This window comes from Hypanus sabinus, chromosome 2 (genome assembly GCF_030144855.1).
Source record: "Hypanus sabinus isolate sHypSab1 chromosome 2, sHypSab1.hap1, whole genome shotgun sequence".
NCBI lineage: Eukaryota > Metazoa > Chordata > Chondrichthyes > Myliobatiformes > Dasyatidae > Hypanus > Hypanus sabinus.
Window position 1 is genome coordinate 45,712,851 of NC_082707.1, and position 25,775 is coordinate 45,738,625.

Here is a 25,775-nt window from a genome sequence, read left to right on the forward strand (position 1 = left end):
GCGTGAATTATTTTCTAAACGGTAAAAAATTTAAAAAAATCATAGGTGCAAAGAGACTTGCGAGTCCTGTGCAGAATTGTCTAAGAGTTAACTTGCGGATTGAGTCAGTGGTAATGAAGGAAATTGCAATGTTAGCATTCATTTTGAGTAGACTAGAATACAAAAGCAAGGATTTAATACAGAGGCTTTGTAAGAAATTGGTCAGACCATGCTTGGAATATTGTGAGCAGGTTTAGTCTCCTTATCCAAACTAAAGATGTGCTGAAATTAGAGTGGGTCCAGAGGAGGTTCATGAGAATAATCCCTGGAATGAAAGAATTAACATAAAAGAAGCATTTTGATGGGTCTGGGCATGGACTTGCTGGAGTTTAGAAGAATGAAGTGGGAATCTCATTGAAACCTATTGAAAATTGAAAGGCCTAGATAGGGTGGATGTGAAAGGCCTAGATAGACTGGACGTAGAGAAGATGTTTCCTGTAGTGGGTTATCTAGGACCAGAGGACACACTCAGAGTAGAGGGACATACATTTAGAACAGAGGTGAGGAAACATTCTTTTAGCTAGAGGGTGGTGAATCTGTGGAATTCATCCCCACAGATGGCGTTGCAGACAAGGCATTGGGCATATTTAAGGTGGCGGTTGATAGGTTCTAATTTAACCAGGGCATCAAAGTTTATGGAGAGAAGGCAAGAGAATAGGGTTTAGAGGGATAATAAATCAGAAATAATGGAATGGTGGAGCAGACTCAGTGGGCTGAATGGCCTAATTTTGCTGCAATCTCTTATGGTTTCTGGTCTTATTTTCAGAACTTGACACAATATATCTGTCAGGATTCAACATTCAATTTAGGAATTTCAGATAATCACCCTTTCTAGTCCTGATGGAAGTTCTTATATTTAAATGTTAAATCAGAGTTTCTTTGTCCTCAAATACTACCTGAAATACTGCATATTTCTCTCTTATTTCGTCCTTCTAATAATTGTAGTGTTCCATGTTTTTCTCAGTTGCGGCATACTTTTGTTTTACTTTCTTTCCTCTCCGACTTCATTACTTTCTTTCTGTTTCCATTTGTAGCAGGTAGGATGGCTGTGATTAACAAGCCTTCACCATCCTCTCAGCTGGCATCAGCATTTTCTGTCTTCATTCTTCCTTCTTTTCCACCCTATCACAGCCTTTCCTCTATTCTCTCCACTTCATTTCTTCCATGTAACTTAAAACATATTCGAATGTGCAGCCATGTACTTATAATGTTAACTCTAGTTCTATTCGGTTTTGTTGGCTGACTTCCAACCCATTTCCACAATTTTCTGTGTTTTTTTTAGAATCAACAGACTAACCTGTTACAAGTTTCATGACTTCTTTGGTGGTAGGAAGAGATGATGAGAGCATAAGCTCTTTGGACTCTACGCTTCCTTTATTTTGGCATGAACTTAGCATATTTTCTGTTTAATTGCAGTGATCAAGAAAACGAGGTAGATTGCTCAGTTACACTTAATGGCTAGTGTGATTATTCATTTGCATTTTCTTGATTCCTCTGTAACTTTGGTTTAATGGAATGCCACTAATATTGATTTAGAAAAAGGTTTAAAACAGATGTTGACAGAATTACCCAATGAGATTGGAAAGGTTAACTGTATGTATGGTGTGTAACTTAGTTCGTGAGGCCTTGAGTCATTTTCTCCATGATCTCATTGTGTTACTAAATATCCTATTTCTATGTTGAATTTCAAATCTTGGAATGAGGAGCATCACATTCAGGGCAAATAATCTCATGCTATTTGACCTTATCTAGGTATCATATGTTTTTAACATTATTCCAATATTTTCTTTCAGGATGGAGCTCGAGATATTTTTATCGATGGCGTCATTTCTCGAAATAGAGCTTTGAATGGTGATGTTGTGGTGGTAAAAATCCTGCCCAGGGAACAGTGGAAAGTAAGTTTTAGATCTGGAATAAAAAAAACTATGCTTTTCTCTTCTTTCCCCTTCAGCCATCTCCTCCGCTCTGCCACAGAATATAGAAACATTATTTACAGAGTTCTAAATGTACATTTGAAGTTTTTGCAAGTAAACCATTTACATTTGCTGGTTGGGATTGAATTTTCGTAGCACATGATTAGTATCTTACACGTTGGTGCTATAAGATCAAAATTGAAACAAATTTCATGCTAAAGAATTAGTAAATATGAAAAATATGAGATTTATTTTTCATATTTACTAATTCTTTAGCATGAAATTTGTTTCAATTTTGATCTTCATTACAAGCTGGAACTACTGAAACTGTTTATGCTGGAGTATCCTTCTCAAACCTCTCTGCCTCTTCTTATCTCTTTACTTGTAATATGCTCTATAAATCTAGCATCCAGCTGTTCGAATTGTTTTGATGTGCCTTGTCAAATTCTCTTTAATAATCTACTTTGGAAACATCTTTGAATACTATGTTTGTTGCTAAGTACAGTAAAATTCTGATAATTCGTCACCCTAGGATAACTGGTGGTGGACCAATTTAGGATTTTTATATTTAGGCTTTCTTATCAATATTCCAACCAGCTTTTGATTTACTATTTTAGATGTTGTATGGTAGTATAAAATATTTCCAGTGAACTAGCACAGTTTAAAGGGAGTAGAGAAATCAAGGCATGGTGGATTTAAAAGAAGTAGGGACTGAAACTCCAATGAGTTAGAAGAAGAGTGGAACGGACCCAAGGTGAGTTTAAAAAAACAAGTTGTGGGAGCAGGGCCCTTGTGAGTTAAAAGACGTTTTGGAAAAGGGCCCCAGAGACTTCAAAAGGCTCTGGTGAATTTAAAGGGAAGCAAGGGTCTGGTGAACCAGATGCTGAACTTGGATTGGATAGTGGATTGTCAGGATTTTACTGTTCATGGTATTGCAATTGTAATTAAAGATTATCTAGAGTACCATCTAGGGCCAGTTAATTCTCACTATAAACATACTGCTAGGGTGAAAAACTTGGCTGAATGAATTATTGAATTTGCTTCACACAAGTTCCTACTTGCATACATTAGTAAGGTTATAACATAATTTGTTGTTTGCACTTTCAATCAGTTCTGTCTGTTCAAAAAAATACTGCAAATGTTTAGCAATTGGAATTAAAAGCAGAAAATTCAGGTGACACTCCAAAAATTAATTAGGATTTGTGGAGAAGGAAACAGTTTTATTAGATGATGGATCTTAAATTTCAAATCTGTTTCTTTCTCCACAGACACTGCCTAAGATCTGAGCATTTCCAACTTTTTTTTGTTTTGAATTCATCATTTATTCTGTTGAAAATTAAATTTCAGAGAATATCTGTATTACCCAGAATGTTTTTATGGATATTATACAGTATAATACCATAAGACTATAAGACATAGGAGCAGAATTAGGCCATTTGGTCCATCGAGGTCTGCTCTGCCATTCAATCATGGCTGATCCTTTTTTATCCTCCTCAGCCTGACATATGTTAGAATACTGGACTACTTAAGGTACCAAAATTTGAAACTTTTGAAGCTGATCTTACATCTTGAGTGTTAATCAATTTCTGAACTAAAACTTAATTAAATCATTGCTACCATGAGGCTTCCTTGAATTGCCTGATACTTTTAAAATGCACAGTGTAAATTATAGTACAAGGATTAGCAAAAGTACAGTTAAATTGTTTTTGTAAGTTAAATGATTGTAATAATTGGCTCAATTGAGATATCTATTAAAATCTCATTGGTTCTCCACTTGGCCTTGGATCGCCTGGAATATAGCAACACTTGCGTTAGGCTGCTGTTTATTGATTACAACTCAGTGTTTAACACAATCATACCCTCAAGGCCTCAGTTCCTCCCTCTGCAACTGGATCTTTGACTTCCTCACTGGGAGACCACAGTCACTGTGGATCATAAATAAATGAGACTAGGAAGGGGGAGAGGGGAATCGTGTTTGAGGGGGGCGGGGAAGGGAAGGGAATGGGAAGCACCTGGGACATGTTGTGCAGTGAACAATGAGCTAGTTGATTGGAATCAAATTACCTTGCCTTGTGTCTCAGGGCTGGGTGTGTCTGCACCTGCACCACTCTCTGCCCCAGCACATCTCCTGTACCATTGTCCCACAGCCCTCTTGTGGCACTCTATCCTTGCTATTCTCAGTATCCTTTGCTCCCGCCAGATTTACAAACTCACTCTCTGCACTACTTTGACAAATACAATACTGTTCAAAAGTCTTAGGTACCCTAGCTATATATACAATATGTGCCTGAGACTTTTGCACAGTATTGTAATGTATAGGGATTTTCCATTATTATTCTCTATTGCACACTGCTGCCACAAGACATCATATTTCACGACATACGCCAGTGATAATAAACCTAATCCTGATTCTGAAAGTTGCAGTGTTTCTATAAAAACTGAATTCAATGAATTGCCATTTTGTTTAGTTGGCCATAAATAATGTAAATGGATTTACATAAGTTGCCTGAAAGGTTTTGTGTATTCACCAAATTTGGCTATTTGCTCAGTTTCAGAGTAACAAGTTTTGTTTTCTCTCTAATTTGATCACGGCATCTGTTTGACAGTTTAAGATATAGATAACAAATTTGTACAGCAGGGGGCAGAAATATTATTAAAGCTATAGGTTCTGGGCAAATATTATACACAACCATTAAGTATTCTGTTTTTTGTACAGAATATTTCATTTGTTTTTTATATTATTGTTTGATATTGATCTTTTATGATTATTCCACTGCACAAGTTTAAAAAGCATTTCAAGTACTGTGCCGCAAGAAACTTTCTTTCGCATTAAACACCTGATCCTTCTCCATTAAACATCATGCGTAGTGATGTATTGATATGCAATATATATTGTCAATTAATGTCTGCTTTATGTTGAAAGTTTTCAAAGTTTACTCCTGTGAAACTAGCACTAAATAATAATGGTAATTAGTGATTACAATTTTAACTTTGTTTTTCATATTTGCTTTATTCCTCCACATGATACCCTTTGGCTTATGCATCTTTTGGTCACGTATAGTTTTATTAATAGAATAATTAACTTTGGGTAAGTGTTTGTGTAGACTATTTGTGTAGGTGTCTGATTAGATAGGTGGCATATGATTGTACTACACAAAAGACTGTCACAGTTAATTGAAAGTGCATTTTTGGATGTGTTAGTGTAAAATTATAATTGACTGAAATGTTTTGGAGAATATGAAACTTATCTTCACTTTACATTTGTTCATGATGACGTGCAAGTCATGGGCTTAATTATGGATCTACAACACATAATGTTAGTGAAATCTGGCCACAAATAAGGCTGCATCATTGCATGAACACTTTTTCAATCTTTCTAGCTCTGTTGTGCACCTCTCCTCCAACAGCCTTCCTATGGGACTGGAACTAAGCCTGAGAACTAATGGGAAACTTAAATTTTTGGCAGCTACACTCTGCCACCAAGGTTATTCCGACCTTGTTAGTCCAGCTGCTGTATGATATTGATATTAGTGTTTAAGTATGGAGGCCATACTCCAGGCCTTCATCGATTAGTTCACTAGTGTATGAGTAGCATAAGTATGCAACATTTGCATAACAAAGACTATCTATCAGCTTGTTCCCGCTTTACAGCGTTGTACGAGGAATGGAGCACGAGGCAAACTTCAATCATTGTTTTCAAAGTGCCAGCAAAAGTACATTTGTAATTCAGGATCTCAAAGTTCATAGTGTACTAGGTAGCATAGACCTACAGTGTCCTGGAAAACTTAGAGCAGTGACCACAGGCCACTGAAAAGATATTATCAATGCTGTCTCTGCAAAATACTCTTAAAAATATTCAATACAAAGGTAAGTGAGCTAACATGAATGTCCTTTCCAAAGCTAACAACCCCATCATTGAGGCCCTACTTGTAGAAGTTTAAGTTCAAGTCCAGTTATCTTCAATCATACATGAATATAGACAAACAAAACTGCACTCTTCCAGGTCAAGGTGCAAAGCGCATCATTAATGGCATATAGCACAATTAGACATATGGTTATGATTTCAGAAAGTCATTCAGTCAGAAAGAAAAAAAAATATAGTCCAAGTTCCTGTGTGGCATGACTGTAGACTTATGGGATGTTGTCCTGATCTAGCTTGTTCTTCCACTGAGTGAACACTGGCTGGCTGCATCGAGTGAGGGCAGCACTGATGGGAGGAGTCAGCCTCCAACCAATACGGATTCCAGTGCATCCTACAGAGGTTCTCCCAAACTGCCTTTGCATCTCTCATGACGGCTGCGACAGGTGACCCAGTGGCCTAGGCTTAGGCCTTGTCCTTGTCATAAACGAAGCACCGCTACTCCCCCGCTGTCAGTCTCGCCAATAAACCAGTGAACCAGATGTGTAGTATTCTATCTTACCAATGTCCAGCAGGGTCTTGCGGCCCCAATAAAAACGTCCAAGGCAATCATAGCATCGATTGTTGGACTGTTCACCTTGGCACAGTGGTATACAACAAGTTTAGGCAGCACAACGACGGTATGCATTAAGTCCAGCTCCAATGCTATCGAGCAACTCACGGGTGCGATTGACCTGCAGTGCAGGTTGAGTACCCCCGAATCTGAAATTCCAAAATCCGAAACATCCAGAATCTGATTTTTTTTTTATTTTGAGCACTGATACCATGTTACAAAGGGAGAATTCCAGAAGGTGAAGTGCAGGTCTCTGAACACCACAAAGAGTTCTGAGAGGTAATCTTACATGTGAAATGAACAGAAGTGAATGGAAAATGAAAAACAATGTATAAAGTGAAAAACGAAAATGTCAATTGTGGATCGTCAGCGTCGGAATGATGATGTGCTGTTTAACAGTATGACGATCATTGAAACAAGCAAAGATCTATCATGATGAACTGAAATTTGAAGGTAATTGTAAATTTTCAGTAGGCTGCTTGGAGAAATTTAAGAAAAGGCACAACATTAAATTTTTAAAGCATCTGGCGATCACGAAAATCTAGCACCAGAACAAGTCTATGAAGCTGATGGTTTTTATATCATTCATAACGGCATTAAATTTTTAAAGTGTCACTAATGAAAATCTTAACACCAGAACAAGTCTACAATGCTGATTGTTTTTATACCTTACATAAAACCTAAAAGAAAAGAGTAAAATATAAATACAGTGTACTACAACCTTCTAATCAAATCATGGCATCGTAGGTGAAGACTGAAATTCAACTGTTCAGCAGCAGATTCAGGTATTCTTCCGATGCTGCTGTACTGCTTTTTGTTACCCTGCACACATTATATTGTCATTATATTTATGTTATGTAATATTTTTTGCTGTTAAGTACATATGTGTGATGAACAAGTGTAAGACAAAAACTCCTTACCAATAGTACATAAATTCAGAGTTGGAATTGATGGCATCCCAAGCCATCTCAATATATACTCCAAAATCCAAAACACTTCAGGCTCCAAGCATTTTGGATGAGGAATACTCAACCTGTACTTGATTTTCTTAGAGTTCAGCAGTGACTTGCGATTGTAAAAAAGACACACAGAATGAACAAAGGAAAATCTGCAGATGCTGGAATTCCAAGCAACACACACAAAATGCTGGAGGAACTCAGCAGTCCAGGCAGCATCTATGGAAAAGAGTACAGTTGATGTTTCGGGCCGAGACCGAAATGAACAAATGCACTGTGGATGGATGCGGAGGGACTACTGTGTCTGAGCGTCCTGCCATCCTACTGGAAGCTCTGCTCTGTTGATCAAGCTATAGCACTTGCACCAGGCTCCTAAAATGGGCATTTTCAGTGAAGCAAATTACCAGGCAGGCATAATATAAGATAAAAGGACTTGCTAGGAGTTGTATTTAACATAAGGGAATTTTCCCCCTGAGTCTTGGGAACCTCTGGCCTATGATTACGTGAAATGAAGAAGCAGCATTCAGATGATTTTGAGAACCTTGAGTCCATGTGTTGGAGATATACAGGAGAGCTATGAGTGTGCCACCTCACAAAATGCTAGGGTACTTCATATCAGGCACTTCTTTTTCTCTTTGTGAAAGAGTCAGTGTTTCCCATGTTGACTTTATCAGTCAACTTGGAACTATTATAACTGAATTGGAAGCAAGCTATCCTTGATCCTGAGAAGCTGCCTAAGAAGATTTATTCTGAGAATGGTTTTCTTATTGATTGTTTTATGAGATTTTTGAATAGTTTGTGAGAATGTTTTAGAAGTTGTGCACTTAATAGTAATTTTAATAAGTTGTGCATCAACTCTAGTCAATATCTACATGAACACACACAAAATGCTGGAGGGACTCAACAGGCCAGGCAACATCTAGGAAAAGAGTACAGTCGACATTTCGGGCTGAAACATCGACTGTACTCTTTTCCTAGATGCTGCCTGACCTGTTGAGTTTGTCCAGCATTTTGTGTATGTTGCTCAGATTTCCAACATCTGCAGATTTTTTCTTGTTTGTGATTCAATATCTACATATCTATATTGATATGAGTTGAACATTTTGGACTCTGAACAGGAAGGGTGGATAAATTAGTATTGGAAGATAGTGAACAGTTATGAGCTAGATTGAATTAAGTTTTATTTGGGAAATGAAGTGTTCTGTGAACATTCATCATAATTTGTAGACTTTTGCAATCTATTTCCATGGGTGTAACAAATTTGACAACATTCTACGATAAACAAATGAGTATCTGGGTGTGGAACTTGTATGAAAAATCTTTCAGAGAAACAAAACCCAGGAAAGGGAAATTGCTTTGTCAGTGTTGCGATGTGATTTAAAATAGGACTGAGTTCAGACCATTATCCTGAAAGTGACAAATGAGATAGAGTGGCAAGGCTATGATCTTTGATACCGGAATCACAGGGAAATGTTATTGGGTGGAGTAGAACAATTAACTTGTTTCCTTTATTGCTATAATAGATAACGGACATCTGCAAGCCATGTATAAATTCAATGTTCATTACAAATTCTATGTTCAATGAAATTTAAGTGCATATTATTCAAGTTCTTTTATTCTAAATCATTTTATTCTCTATCTCATTTTATTTAAGTGTTAAATTTTAAGATAATTGGCTAATGCTCCATTGGAATAAGAAGAAACTTGTGAAATGTGGTTTGTATCCACTGGTAGCATTTTAGGTCATTGAAGTATTGAAAGATCTTGAAGTGGATACTTTAAATTGTTTCTGCTTTATTTAGAAATATTCTGTTGAAATGTTACTGGAGAAATTTACTTAATGCATACCATGAGGGAGAATACATAATTACATGCAATCTTCAGCCGTCAAAAAGGCTTTCTTCAACTAACAATTGCTTTACAACCACAAGCATGCTTTGCTGCTGTTCTGTGATCTCTATCCTCTGCCAACGTTCTCTTTCACCTTTATTCCAAATAGGACATCTAACTGGATCATGAGAGAAAACTGTCTAACTTCCTGTCCCAGAGATGCTTCATAACTTTAGCCAGGAGCCTGTGCATAGCTGTAGACCATATAAAGAACCACTGTGTTACTATAAGCACAGTCAATGAATGAACATCTGATAATGTTTTCAGGCAAGACTGTGTAAACACAGTCAAACTGGACCATTGCTTTAGTTATCTGACTTTGCTGATTGTTTAGGTTTGTCACTTTATCTTCTATACCTTAAAACCTCATCATTCCTTAATGTAGTACAAACCAGAACATCCTACCCCAAGTGACTTTAAGCAAGAGAAACGATCACTAAGTGAACACTCCCAATACTTATCTATTACCTTTCGAATTATCATCATCCATTTGCTTTCATCCTTACTGGTACCTTGCCAAAATATAAAAAACTAAATTATGATGATGGGGAAATGGGAGCTTGCACTGTGAACCCTTCAAATGGCCTTTATTGATTACCTTTACAATTAATGGGAATTAAGGGATTGGTTACACATTAGAGTTTCTCTTTGTGGGCTCTACCATTTTGAGGTACACACACCAAATGCTGAAAGAACTCAACTGGTATGGAAATGAATAAGTAGTTGACGTTGTGGGCCAAAACCCTGGAAAGGAAGGGGGAAGGAGCAAAAATAAGAAGGTGGGTGGGGGGGAGGGGAAGGAGGACAGGCTGTGGAAGGTGATAGGTAAAGCCAGGTGGGTGGGGGAGGCGTGAAGTAAGAAGCTGGGAGGTGATAGGTGGAAAAGGTAAATGGTTGGGGAAGAATCTGATAGAAAAGGAGAGCTGACCATGGGCAAAAGGGAAGAATGAGGGGCACAAGGAGGAGGTGATAGGCAGATGAGGTAAAGAGAAGAGGTAAGGGGGGGGGGCCAGAGTGGGGAGTCTCACCAATGTAGAGGAGGCCGCATGGGGAGCATGCAGTAGACAACCTCAACAGATTCACAAGTGAAGTATTGCCTCACCTGAAAGGATTGTTTGGGGCTTTAACTGGAGGTAAAGGAGGAGGTGAATGAGCAGGTATAGGTCTTCCTGCATTTGCAGGTTTAAGTGCAAGGAGAGAAAATAGTAGTGAGGGGCGAATGGAGGGAATGATTCTGGCATAAAGCGGAGAATGTGGGTGGGTGGAGTGAGAGAAATGTGTTTGGTGGTAGGATTCTATTGAAGATCCTGCCAAGGTGAGACCACTCTTGGGTTGGAGGAGAAACTCCTCATATTCCATCTGGGTAGCCTCCAATCTGATGGCATGAAAGTCAATTTCTCTAACTTCCTGCAATTTCTCCCCCTTCTCTCTTTTTCCATTCTCTATTCTGGCTCCCTTCCCCTTCTCTTCTCGTCACCTGTCTATCACCCCCTTCCCCTGCATCACCCCTCCTCCTTCCCTTTCTCCCATGGTCTACTTTCCAGTTCTATCAGGTTCCTTCTTCTCCAGCCCTATATCTTTTCCTCCTAAAGCCTCCCAGCTCCTTACTTCTTCGCATCTCTCCATACGCACTTGGCTTCACCTATGATCTTCTAGCTTGTACTCTTCCACTCCCACAACTTTGTACTCTAGCTTCTCTCTCTCCCCCTCCCTCTTTCCAGGTCTGATGGAAGTGTCTCAGCCTGAAACAGTGACCGTTTATTAATTTTCATAGATGCTGCCTAACCTGCTGAGTTCCTCCAGTATTTTGAATGTGTTGCTCTGGATTTTCAGCATCTGCAGAATCTCAAAATGTTTACCATTTTCAGCTAGCTAGCAGCGATTCTGAGGATGAACTAGTGATGTTTCACCTGATATGCTAAAGACACGCTTTTAAATTGATAACTCAATGCTCCAGAGATTCTTCAGGGGTTAGACTGCAATAGCATTGGAATACTTTAAGCATTTCTTCCAAAGCCGAGTGTGCAGCCATATTAGTTCCTGTTCAACATGGCTTTTCATGGCTGCAATTTTCATCATAATTGTAATAAAATTAATAAATAATGCAGTGTACAGAAAAACTCAGTATTTGACATTAATATTTTAACAAATTAACTGACCTGCAATTAATCCAAAAATTAAGTTTACACCCAGAAGTGTTAGATATTGTGCAGAATAATATTTTGACTATTTTGTAAGTGCAAGTTGTTGTCCAGCCATGCTTAGTAAATTATCCACATCCATCAAGATACAACCAGCGAAGTGGAAACACAAGAGACTGCAGATGCTGGAGTCTGGAGCAAAAAAACAAACTGGAGGAACTCAATGGGTTCAACAACATCTGGGGGAGGGAAGGAATTGATGTCTCGGGTCAAAGCTCTGCAACAGGGCTATAGCTCGTGAAATTGTTCCCAACAAGTGAATTAAAAGTTTGTAAGAGGCCAAGTCTATCAAGTGTAATAACTTATTGATACCAATAAATAATAAACAAATGCTACTGTAATTTTGAGCAGACCACCAAAAGGAAGTTCCCACTATATGAGTACCCTTGGGAACTTCCATAAATTGATATTTAATATGACAGATTTAAAATCGAACTTTTACGGGAAAGAACTATTGCCAGAAGCTAAAGTGAACTGTGGAAAGTTATTGCTTTTTTTGGCTTACATATAAATTTCTTCAACAGTGTTTTGCTTTGTTTCTTTGCTGAGCTTGTAAAATGTGCTTAAAATGCATGTATTCTGGGCTTCATTAAGGTATTGGAACTTCATACTAATAGGAATAATGGCCTGTGTTCAGAAGTCATTTGTATTGAATTTCTCTTAAAAGGGAAATATCCGTAAGCACAACACTTTGTTGAATCAATTGGTAGAATTTTTTTTTATTTGTGTGTACTAAACTGCAAATTAACATCTCTAAGTTGAAGCATTTTGAGATAGATTTAAATCTGCTTTATCTCTGTTTTGATTCTGATATTTACTTGTTCATATATGGACACTCCTGATATTTTTCTGTGAAATTAGTTTTATTAGATGACAATTTATTACCAAAAGTTACAAATTTCTTCAGCATTATAATAGACTGTATCTGTCAGCCAAATGAGGCTTAGCTTTATTTGCCACATGTACATCGAGACATTGAAGCATCTAGTGGAATGTGTCATTTTTGTGTCAATGATGAGCCGTCTGAGGATTTTCACTACACTTGTGGCCCTAACGTAGCATGCCCACAACTAACTAACGCTAACCCTTTTGTATGTGGGTGAAAACTGGAACATTTGGAGTAACTTGTGCAGTCAGAGAGAGAATGTACCAACTCCTTGCAGACAGTGGCTGGAATATTGAACCTCATCGGTCAGCGATGGTGTTGCAAAGCATTGTGCAAACTGTTATGCTGTAACCAACTTTAGCTTGAACTTCTACATTGGAATAGATATGAATAAGAAACATAGCCATATAATTCTCTGCTTCCTTTGTAAATCTGCATCTTTAAAAGTGCCTTCAAGTGAGACCATATGATAACAAAACACCTTTAAATACTGGAATTTTCTGTATTCATTTATTTGCCACAAAGTGTGTTCTCCAGATAAGGTTTTTGGTAACTTTTCTACTTGCTGAGTCAGTCAGAATTGTGATCCAATATAAGCTGTTGCTTTTGTGCAATTAACTTTATAGGAACTATGGGAAATCGATTTTCCAATTTTACACTTTTCATTTGGGCTCCTAATCCTATAAACCATTGATTCTTAAATATTATCCTCCCAACTTTACCCTTTGAAGTTACTGATTGCATTCAGGGTCATTAACATGTACCCTGTATTTTCCTGACCCTGAAGCGTCTGCCTTCAGCGCTATTATTCTGGCAAACTTTTGAATTATTTTACTGACGATCATCTTTGCCTTGTTGTCAAATTTTGTTATTCCAGATTGGACATTTTACTCAGCTAAAGTTGCTCTATACTTTTAAGTTGATGTTGTCTAAAAATACTGACAATGAATCAAGTAGAAAGCCACAACACGTTGTCAAGGCACAATCCAATGCTCACTGTTCTATCAATAATCTTCCCTCTATCATGAAATCAAAAATGTTCACTGAAATTGTATTTCCACTACATTTTCAATTTCAGAGATAATTAATCAGTCTGTGTATGCACATAGCGAGAGCTAAACTGCTTCATGAATTACAGCAATATCCGTCATGCAGCATTCAAATTGCACAACTCCAAGGCAATGACCAGTCCCTAGCAGGAGAGAGTCTAACCATTTTGGCTTGAAACTTGATAGTATTACTATCTCTGAATTTTGGACAATTATCTTCCTGAGGATCACTATCAACCAGAAATTGGAACTTCTTATATATGTTAAGCAGATCAGAAGTTGGGTATTCAATGTCAAAGCAATTGGTCATCTCACTTTAACTATGAAGAATGTCCTATTCTTTTCAACTATATTAATCAATGTAGCTTTGGCACCCAAAATGTTCAGATTCATTCAAGATATCTTACATATTTATTACCTCCATTGTTATTGCATTCTGCAAATAGCAAATACTACACCAAGGCAACTACAGTATTTCTAGGGCTGTACCCAACCTCTCATCCTTCATCTGAAACGATAGAAGTTTACCTGTATGGAAGTGCCATTAACTCTAACATCCCAGCTTGGTCAGCACTGGACTTATACCATTAAATTCTTTACCTAATTGAATTTTGGGAATGCCTTACACTGACTCCAGTGATACAAGATTTTCCACTCTTTGAACTTATTTATTACCATCAATTACAAGCTTAGCCCACTAATCACCTTTTTTAAAATGTTACATTTGAACCCAAAGTTAACATCTTAGTTGAGAGCATTATTGAATGGTTGAATGTTGCTACCTTACAATGGAGGTTATACATAATTCCTTCCAGTTAACCTCCTGAGGAAAAGTTCTGTTCACTACGTCCAGATCTGTTTCTAAGCCTTGTGACTTATGCACTGAAGGAGTCTAGATATGGATCACCTTTTAACACACAGACATTTTTCTTCATGTTTTTGGCATTAAATTGGCTGAAAATTTGTGCTTTGTCACACTGGTTCAATGTGACTTCAGCCAAAGCAGTCTCCAGAGACAAAACTGACAATTGCTTCCATTCAGGGATCTTATGTCATTGTGAACAAGGGAATTGGCACCTGTGGTCATATCAATCCCACGCTGTGAATCTGATCAACACAAACTAAAGACAATTAAAATGCATGACCAAGAGCTTTAAATTTGCCCTGATCTGTTGGAACTCAGTCAGGTGCATAAGCTTATGTTTAAACTTCAAGGGTGCCTAATACTTGGCAGCTACAAGAGTTCATTTGAGAAAATCAGAATACTGCAGTTGCCTGAAATCTGAAATTAAACAGAAAATGAAACAAATCAGGCAACAGCCACAGTTGATGTGTGTGTCTCTCTCTCTGAAGATCGTCTCTGTTTTAGTTCATGTCCTCTGTGTTTCTCAAGTAGTGAAACATTTAGTTGAGAATGTTCCTTCATTATACAAATTCAAGGGAGCTTCAATATTCTAACTTATTAATGTATTTGAATAGAAAATTGTCCAGCTTGACCTGCATCTACTATGCTAGGGACCCAGTTTGCTGAAGTAGTGAATCAGTCAGCCCTCTTTAGGTATGATTGCTTTTCTAGCTCTAGTGCAGTTAACTTAAAATGCACCAAACCAGAAGACATGGGAGCAGAATCAGGTCATTTGGCCCATCCAGTTTGCTGCACCATTCACACATGGAGATCATTCCTTACTCTTCCCCCTAACTCATCTCCTTCCATTTGCATTTCTTTCACCCTTGCACTTGCCTTTGAAGAGTCAGTTGTCTGCCTCATCTTGATATTCCACTCTTTGTTCAATCACTGTTATTCCAAATGGAACCATTAAAGTGGAAGTCTTCATTCTGTATCACAAACTGTTTCCTTTTGCAAATACATCTGTTCAGAAACATCTTTCTAATTGATCCTGAACTGATCTTCTGACTCCATATTCTTCCACCTTCATTCATTGGCAGTTCTCTCACTTCTGAGCCAGAAATCAACAGGTTTTTGTCTGAAGACTTGAGAACAGTATCCAGGCTGATATTACAGTGCAATACTGAGGGGACGGGGCACTGTTGGATATATCATCTCAGGCAGCACACTGTAACCCAAGTTTCTTTTGCTCATAAAGATGAAAAAAAGTGCTGTAGCACTATTTTGATGTACAGTAGATAAATTCCTGGTAATTTATCTAATATTACTGCAGTGTTCAGCATTACAGAATTGTTCTTGCATTGTTGTTTGTGGGTGCTCACTATTAAAATGATGTAGCAAGTTGATTTTTTTATCCTTTCACTTTCATCTGCCTCTGCTCTTGCTTCAGCCTATCTGCTGCTGAAAACTTCACCCACCCTTCCAAGATTGTTACAAAGTACTGGTAGGAGTGCCTGCCACTTGCTGCATTAGCGATGATTTTCCAAGCAGCAGCAAGCCATCTATTGTCGCTGCTCATTTATGTACAGAAAATGCATTTACCTAGGTTGAATTTCATAGCTTGACTGATAGTAAGTTTGTAGGCCTTGGATCCAGTGTTGGTTGTTAGAACTGGTCAGTAATTGTTTTTGGGTGCTGCAGCTGGTCAGAGCCATCCTAAGCTTCTATGGTAAGGTTATTTCAAGTCTGAGGGTCCGGTTTGGAAGATAAGTCATTCCATGAGGTCGGCAGATCAGCAGACCTGAAGGGAACGTTATTAATTCTTAAAGTCAAAGAATTTAGATCTGAGTGAAATGATTATATTAGATGCATTGAATAGAGAGCAGTGTGTAAAATGTCCTCACATTCAAGTGGTGTCATCTTAAATGATCAGAGCATGGAATAAAAACAGAAAATGTAGTCACAGACATTTTTAACCTTTCCCTACCACTAGTCTGAGGTTCTCATTTGATTTAGGACTACATTCATCCCAGTGGCAAAGAGATAAAAGGTAATGTGCCTTAATGACTTTTGCCTGGTGGTCCTGATAGTGACAACTGTCAAAATCACAATCAGGTTTAATATCACTGGTATATGCCATGAAATTTGTTGTTTTTGCAGCAGCAGTATATTACTATACATAATAAAATAATTATAATAAGTACGTTTATAAAATGATAAAAATAAATTAGTGCAAAAAGAAAGCAAAACAAGTACTGAGATAGAGTTTATAGGTTTATTGTCCATTCAGAAATCTGATGATGGAGGGGAAGAAGCTGTTCTTGAGTGTGTGTCTTGAGGCTCCTGTACCCTCCTTAGTGGTAGCAATGAGGAGAGGGCAGGCCTAGGATGATGGGGGTCCTTAATGATGGATGCTGCCTTTTTGAGGCATCATCCTCAAGGTGTCCTCTGCTGGGGAGGCTAATGCCCATGATGGAGTTGCCTGAGTTGGCAACTTTCTGCGTTGGCCTCTCCACACCAGATGATAAAACAACCAGTTAGAATGCTCTCCTCAGTAAATCTGTAGAAATTTGTAAGTGTCTTTAGAGACATGCAGAGTCTCATCAAACTCCAATTGAAATATAACTTCTTTTTGGCTTAGGATAGATATTCAAAGACATTGACACACACGAACTTGAAACTGTTCACCTTTTCCACTGTTGATCCTGCGATAAGGACTGCTCTGTGTTCACTTGATTTCTCCTGGAGGTCCACAGTCATTTCCATAGTCTTACTGATGTTGAGTGTAAGGTTGATATTGTGACACCACTCAACCAGCTGATCTGTTTCACTCCTGTATGTAATGAAGTACTTCAAGAGGCTGGTTTTGACCCATTGCAATTCACCTACCTCAAGAAACAGGTCCACTGCAGACGCCATCTCCCACGCTCTACATTCATCTCCGAAATATATGCGTAACAAAGGTACCCACTTGCTGCTGCCTTGGGAAAGCAGGCAAGAAATAATAATATTGCAGCCAATACAATGAAGGTGATCTAATCCTGTATTGTCCCTTGCACTTGGTCCTCCATTCAAATGAATGGAGATCCTGTTGTTTTGCCAAATCTGCAGTGGCCTAGTGTAGATTTTTCAACAAAGGTACCAACAAGCTGGTGCAAGTTTGCACTCTTCTGCTCGATTTCATGAGGGGCCCAGTTTACAGTGCAACAGAGAATTTAGCACAGAAGAAGGCTACATTTTGGGAGTTTTGAAATGTTCTGCATTTAACTGTTGTCACTTCCCTACAAAATGGACTAGTGTTCACGCAGTATTCTGCTGGTCGTAACTTGACCACATTGTCTTGCTTACTGAAATCCCAAGTTCATCCTGTTATGTTCCACACTGGCTTCTGATTCTCTGAAGTCTTTAATTTAGTGTATGTTGTCTATATTAAAAAAAAATTCCTGTTCTGATTCTACTCCTCAAACATTTTGTAACTTCATTCAGTTCCTCAACTTTCCAATGCTTCCTTTCCCTCTGGTATTCTTATTTGTACCCCCATTTCCCTGATTTATTTGCCACTAGCATATCTTGAATGTGAACATGTCTTTGCAGAGTGGTTTGTTGCTTAATACTGACATGCACAGAAACTTAGAACTTGCCTTTTGTGCACCCTTTTGAAAGCTATTAATTTTTCTGATTGTTTCAATGCTCCAGTCATTCAAAGCCATTCAACAAAAATTCAATGGGGAGAGATTGAGTTGTCTGGGACTGTACTAGATAAAATTCAGAAGAATGAGAGGAGATCTTATAGAAACATGAAACTATGAAAGAGATAGATAAGATAGAGGCAGGAAAGTTGTTTCCACTAATAAATGAGACTAGGGGACATAGTCTCAAGATTTGGGGGAGTAATTTATGATGGAGATGAAGAGGAACTGCTTTTCCCAGAGAGTGATGAATCTGTGGAATTCTCTACCTAATGAAGCAGTAGAGGTTCCCTCAGTAAATATATTTAAGACAAGGTTGGATAGATATTTGCATAGTAAGGAATTAAGGGTTATGGGGAAAAGGCAGGTAGGTGGAGATGAGTCCATGGCCAGATCAGCCATGATTCTATTGAATGGCAGAGCAGGCTCGACGGGCCAGATGGCTTACTCCTGCTTCTATTTTTTATGTTCTTATCTTAATGGAAAAACTAAACATGAAACCATATCACTAAACTATTTTAAAAGCTTACAGCTTTAAAATACTACATTGAATTGAATTACTTAAAACTAATAAATTACCTTAAACTTAACAATTCTTCCTCAAATCAGCCTTTGCTGTCCAAATGCATCTCATGTTTAGCCTGATGCAGATTCCCCATAACAGTTACTGGTGGACTTAATTAGTTAATGCTTCCTTACTGGACTCCATGCAGAGTTCAGCATCTGAGCATAATTGTGATCATTGAGGTGCCTGTTTGCACAGATTTCAGAACTGTTAGTTGCTGATACATTGTTAAGGAAATGTTGGCATCGGTCAGCATATTTTAACCCTATGTTCAAATGTCACAATATGTTCTTTAATTGCAGTATTTGGAGAGGATATTCTTACGAGATCATCCAGTGAGGTTGTATGGATAAAATTTAGAATTAAGAATTGAGTGATCACTGTTGAGTCTGTTCTATTGGTCCTCTGAAAGTTAAAGGGAATATGTAGGGAGATTTAGATAAGCATAGGAATACTAGAATCAGAATCAGGTTTATTATCACTGGTAAGTGATGTGAAATTTGTTCACTTAGCAGCAACAGTTCAATACAATACATAATATAGAAGAGAAAAAAAACAAAATTAAAATAATAATTATACAAGTAAATCAATTACAGTATACATATATTGAATAGATTTTTTTAAAAAAAGCATGCAAAAACAGAAATACTGTATATTAAAAACAGTGAGTTAGTGTCCAAGTGTTCAATGTCCTTTTAGGAATCGGATGGCAGAGGGGAAGAAGATGTTCCTGAATTGCTGAGTTTGTGCCTTCAGGCTTCTGTATTTCCTGCCTGATGGTAACAGTAAGAAAAGAGCATGCCCTGGATGCTGGAGGTCCTTAATAATGGATGCAGCCTTTCTGAGACACCACTTCCTGAAGATGTCCTGGTACTTTGTAGGCTAGTACCCAAGATGGAGCTGACTAGATTTACAACCCTCTGCAGCTTCTTTTGGTCCTGTGCAATAGACAACCCCCCCCCCCCCCCCCCCATACCAGACAGTGATGCAGCCTGTCAGAATGCTCCCCACGGTATATCTTTTGAAGTTCTTATGTGTATTTGTTGACATACCAAATCTCTTCAAACTCCTGATGAATTATAGCTGCTATCCTGCCTTCTTTATGACTACATCGATAGATTGGGACCAGGTAGGAGTCCTCAGGGATCTTGACACCCAGGAACTTGAAACTGCTCATTCTCTCCACTTCTGATCCCTCTATGAGGATTGGTATGTGTTCCTTCTCCTTACCTTTCCTGAAGTCCACAATCAGCTCTTTTGTCTTACTGACATTGAGTGCCAGGTTGTTGCTGCAGTATCACTCTGCAAGTTGGCATATCTCACTCCCGTACACCCTCTTGTCACTACCTGAGATTCTACCAACAATGGTTGTATTGTCAGCAAATTTATCAGTGGTATTTGAGCTATGCTTAGCTACACAGTCAAGTGTATATACAGAGGAGAGCAGTGGGCTAAGCACACACCCCTGAGGTGTGCCAGTATTAATTGTCAGCAAGGAGGATATGTTATCACCAATCCACACAGATTATGCTCATCCGGTTAGGAAGTTAGGAAATGGGATCATAATAGTTGGTGATTTCACCTTCCCTAGTATTAACTGGGACAAATTTTGTGCTAATGGATTAGATGGGGCAGAATTTGTTAAGTGTGTCTAAGGAAGTTTTCTGAAACAATATGTAGATGACCCTATCAAAAACAATATGTAGATGACCCTATCAGAGAAGGATTACACTCGACTTCCTCTTAGGAAATGAGGCTGGCCACTTGATTGATGTGGGGGAACATTTTGGTCCATTGTTCATAACTGTATTTGTTTTAAAGTAGTCATGGGAGAAAAAGGACTAGTTCATGTTAATAGTCCTAAATTGGACAAGTTTAATTTTGATGGCATTAGACAGGAACTTGCAAAGGTTGTTTGGGAGAGGGTGTTTGCAAGTAAAGTGACATCTAGCAAGGAGGAAGCTTTTAAAAGTGAGAGAGGCAGAGTTGAGGGCCAACATCGTGCTGTAAGAGTGAAGGGCAAGGGGTCAGCAGGATTAGGAAATACTGGTTGATGAAGGAATATGACATGCTGGATGAAGAAGGAGATATTTATCAACATAAGCAGTGAAATTCCTTGAGGTGTATAAGGGATGTAGGAATTCACTTAAGAGAGAAATCACGAGGACATGAAGAGGACATGAGATGGCTCTGGCAGATAAGAGAAAGGAGAACTTTACAAGAGTCTATAAGTATATTAAGAGCAACAGGGTGATTAGACAGTGAGCAGGTGCCTTTAACAATCAGTGTTGTTAAGAGCAAGATCTGAGATGGAAATTTCTCATCTGTATTTACTTTGGAGAAGGTTATGGAAGCTTGACAATGCAAGAACGAGAATAGTGATGCATTGAAACATATAAAAGCAAATGTGCTGGTAGTTTTAAAGTGCATAAAGGTGGATAAATACCTAGGGCCTGACGAAGTATATCCTTTGTATCTTCATTAGTCACAGGAAAGATACCTAAATATTGGAAGGTGGCTAATGTTATGCCTTCATTCAAGAAGACTGCCAGGTTAAGCCAGGGAGCTCTGGGCTGATGAGCCTAACATCAGTGGAAGGAAAGTTAATAGAGAAAATTCTGAGAGACAGAATTCTGAGATCCACTCGTATTTTCTAAGGCAAAGGCTGGTTAGGGATAGTCAGCATGGCTTTGTACGTGGGAATTTGAAGCTTTGAAGTGATGACCAAGAGGATTGATGAAGGCAGGGTGGTAGACATTATTTACATGGACTTTAACAAGATCTTTGATCAGTGGCATATCTAAGGTATGGCATGTGCCCTGGGCACCACTTGAAGGGGGACGCCACTGAGCAGTTTCTATTAAAGTCAGACAAGCCATTTTGGGATATTGAAGAATAATTTTCTTCAGATGTATGATCTGTCTTTGATTATCATGGGTGAGAAGCACTAGGATGGCCTTATTTCAGAGTATTGTGTAAGAAGACCGTGAAATGTTTCTTCACGAAGGAGGAAAGTGGAGCTGAAGGACGGAAGAGACGAAAGTTGGAGGCGGAGAAAGCCAAGAAGTCGAGCAAGCTCTTCATGACCTTCTTTGAAAAGCCCAGAACAAGTAGTTCGACATGTTCCATGGAGTTGCCTACACCTGTTACAACTTTGTTAGAATCTGAAGATGGATCAAGTACAAATGCGTCACAAGCCAAGGATGAAGTCAAGTTAGATAAATCTGAGTATGACGAGATTAATAGTGAGGCTGCCACAGAGAACATGGACATGACAGGAGGAGAGGACGATGGTGGTGGTGATGATGTTGAGTTTATTGACGAGATTTTACCTGATGAGATCGAACCTGATGACATTGAATCTAGTGAATTGGATGGTGTCAAAGAGCCTCGAACTGTCATACCAGAAGTGATTGAACAACATGACATTGGACTTCTGAAGTTCAACAAAGATACTGGAAATGCAATTCTGCCTGATGCGTTGAGAACAAAAATAATAAAGCTGGGTTTGAAGTATTTCCAGAACAGTGAGGGGCCTTTCCTACCAACAAATAACCGCTCAATGAAGAAAACTTAGTTCAAGAGGAAATTAGGAAATGGTTGTGGTGAGGAAGTGACTTGCTCATGGCTGGTCTATTCCCCTTCTCAAAAGACAGCATTTTGTATCTGTTGTCTTCTCTATTCCTGGTCAGACCATCAATTCTCATTGGACCAGGAAAGTGGATTCAACCAGTGGAAACCACCTGAAAGGATTAGTGTTCATGAAAGTGCCAAGAATCATTGGGAATGCTTCACACAGTGGAAAGAAATGGAAAGAAATTTAGCTGGAAACTGAGGAGTTATTGACGCGGTATTTCAGTCACAGATTGAGAAGGAAAGGCAGAAGTGGCGTGATATTTTGAAGAGAATCCTTCACTCCATAAAATTCCTTGCGACTCAGAACCTGGCTTTGCGAGGACACGGAGTCGCTTCAGCTAGACAATGACTCCAATGTGGGAAATTTCCTTGGCTGAAACTACTGGCCATCTTTGACCCTGTCATAAAAGAACACCTCACTCATTTGGAAAGTCATCCTGGATCCATGTCTTTATCTTTTACCGGGTGTCCAGAACAAATTCATCCACATGCTGGCATCCACTGTTCGCCAGAGTTTACTGAGAAGTATTTGTAAAGCTAAATATTATGATCTCAGGTTCGATTCGACTCCTGATCAGGCACACCGTGAGCAGATGTAAGAAGTAGTGAGGTATGTGGAAGTTGATTTTGAGAGGAAAACAGTCCATGTTAGAGAGTCCTTTCTTGTTTTTATCCAGATAAGCCAGAAGGATGCTGAGAGCTTGGTTGAAGACATCTTGAAACAGCAAGAGAAGGACGAAATGAAGCTACAAGATTGTCAGTCACAGTGCTATGACAATGCTGCTGTGATGGCTGGACACAGAAGTGGTGTTCATCAAAGAATAAGTGAGAAAAACAACCTGACAGTGTTTATGAATTGCAGTAATCATTTACTCAGCTTGGTGGGTGTACATACAGCCAAGCAGGATACAGTGATGGTCATGTCTTTTGGAACCATTGAAGCTCTCTACGTGTTTTTCTCTTGTTCAACACAGCGCTGGGAAAAACTCAAAAACGCCATGCCTGTGGTTGTTAAGTTGGAGTCCGAAACCAGGTGGAGTGCAAGGACAGAAGCAGTGAAGCCTGTCAACAAGTACCCTGAGGAGGTACTTCAAGTTCTCCAGGACATGATAGACAATGAAAATGAGACTAGTGAAACAAGAAGTGACACAAGGCAGCTGTACAACCACATGTTGAGTTACAATTTTCTGATTTTGCTAGGATTTTGGAACAAAGTACTCATTCGCATTGACCATATTCAAAATAGGCTGTAGGATCCTAGCATGAACTTCCATGATGCTGCCCTGGATTTGAAAGCCCTCCGAGATCATTTTTATCATGAAAGAGGTGTTGGTCAGTGAGTCACTCGAAGAAGGGGACGGTCTTTGTCAAGAATGGAATATTGAAGTTGAAAGATGTCAGAGACGAAAGAAACGAATGGCTGATGAGAACAGTCATGAAGGGAACACTCTACCATCTTCACAGAGAAATGGACGAAAGGTTCGCTCGTTTGCATGACGCTGACACCAAGTTTGATGTCAAGGGACTGTGTTACAGCGCCAACAGTAATGACCTAAAGAAGAAGTGTGAAAATTTGGGCAAATTGTACAGCTCTGATGTTGATGGACAGCAGCTGTATGAAGAAATTTTGGATTGTAGAATGTTGCTATCAAGGTGGGTCAACATGAAAATATCAAGACCTGAAGAGCTTCTTGAATTTATTGTTCAGTATGGAGATGAGAGTGTCTTCCCCAATCTTTGCATTGCTATTCAGATAATGCTAACCATCACAGTTTCCATCGCTAGCTGTGAGAGATCATTCAGCAAGTTAAAACTAAAACTTTTGTATTTGAGAGCCTCCATGATTCAAGGCAGATTCTGTGATCTTGCTCTGCTGAGTGTAGAAAGAGAAGAAACTGAAAAACTGATCATATCATAGATCAATTTGCATCAGTGAAAGCAAGGAAGGTGCAGTTATAATTTTCATGTAGTGCCATAATTTGTTAATTAAAAGATTAATGAGCTTGACTTGTATTTTAGAGCTGACATTATGGTAAAGTTATTTCAAAGATGGGTGTCAGATGTTTAGACAGGGCGCAATTTCAGTGCTTGTAATGGGTGCTATTTTCCGTAGATACGCCTCTGCCTTTGATCAGGTTTGGAGGTTGGATCACATGGAATTCAGGGCAAGCTAGCCAATCGGATAAAATATTGGCTTGGTAGAAGGAGTCAGAGAGTGGTAGTGGAGGCTTGTTTTTCAAATGGGAAACGTGAGATCAGTGGATCCACGCTGGTCCTCCAATTGTTTGCCATCTGTATTAATGATTTAAATGAGAATGTCGTCGGCGTTTGTAGTAAGTTTACAGATGATACCAAATTGGTCGTATGGTTGTATTGGTCATATTAAATAAAGTTACAAAAGGATCTAAATCAACTGGAATGGCAGATGGAATTTAACTCAGAGAAGTGTGAAGCCATATGCTATGGGATGTTAAATCAGGATTGAACATGCACAGTGAATGGCAAGTACACAATGAATGACAAATGCTGGAAGATGTTCTAGAGTAGAGACCTCAGGATATTAGCATATAGTTCCCTGAAAGTGGTATACATGTATACAGGTTGGAGAAGAAGAGATATGGCTAGTCTACTTTCATGACCAGGTCACTGAGTACAAATGTTGGGATGTCATATTACAGCTGTGAGATGTTGGCAAGACCACACTTAAAATATTTTGTGCAGTTCTTGGCAGCTAGCTATAGGAAAGATATTAATGAGCTGAAACGGGTGCTGAAATGATTCAGAAGAATCTTGCCAGGAATGGAGGGATTCAATTGTAAGGACAGACTGGATAGGCTGGGAATGATTTTCTTTGAGCAGAAGAGGATGAGGGCTGACCTTGTGGTGGTAAAGCATTTTAAAGGGTATAGAGAGAGGGTGGATTATCACAGTCATTTTCTCAGGGTTGGGAGTCTAAAACTCAAGGGCAGATACTTAGGTTAGAGGAAAAGATTTTCACACAGTCAGAGAAAGATAAATGGAACTAGCTGCTGAGGAAGTGATAGAATTTGGTTTTCATAAATCAGAGTATAGAGTAGAAGAGTTGAGATGTTATGTTAAAGTTGCATAAGATGTTGGTGAGATCAAATTTGGAGTATTATGTAATTTAGAGTTCTAGTCACCTACCTGCAGAAAAGCTATCATTAAGATTGAAAGAGTACAGAGAAAATTATTGAACATGTTGCTGGGACTCAAATTATAAGACAGACAGACAGACATACTTTATTGATAAGGATAGATTAAATAGGTTAGGACTTTATTTCTGGGAGCGTAGGAGATTTGTTGAAGGTATACAGCATTGAGGGTATAGATAGGGTTAATGCAGGCAGGTTTTTTCCATTGAGGTTGAATGAGACTAGAACTGGATGCTGAAGGTTAAAGGTGAAAGGTACAATATTTAAGGGGGACCTGAGTGGAGCTGCTTCACTCAGAGGGTGGTGAGTGTGGAATGAGCTGCCAGTAGAAGTGGTGGATTGCAACATTTAAGAGAATGTTTGATTGCAACTTTTAAGAAAAGTTTGGTTAAAACCACAGATTGGTGGGGGGAGGTGGGGGTATAAAGGGCTATAGTTCAGGTGTGGGTTGATGGGTCT

General features: G+C 38.8%; 1 protein-coding gene across 1 annotated transcript in view; it reads left to right on the forward strand.

Annotated features, from left to right (window-relative positions):
• The window catches only part of dis3l2 (DIS3 like 3'-5' exoribonuclease 2), a 307,738-nt gene that overhangs the window by 54,550 nt on the left and 227,413 nt on the right, over positions 1-25,775 (forward strand). The window contains exon 5 of the mRNA XM_059945389.1: positions 1,833-1,934. Coding sequence (XP_059801372.1) covers positions 1,833-1,934 — 102 coding nt within the window. The remainder of the gene's footprint in view (positions 1-1,832; positions 1,935-25,775) is intronic.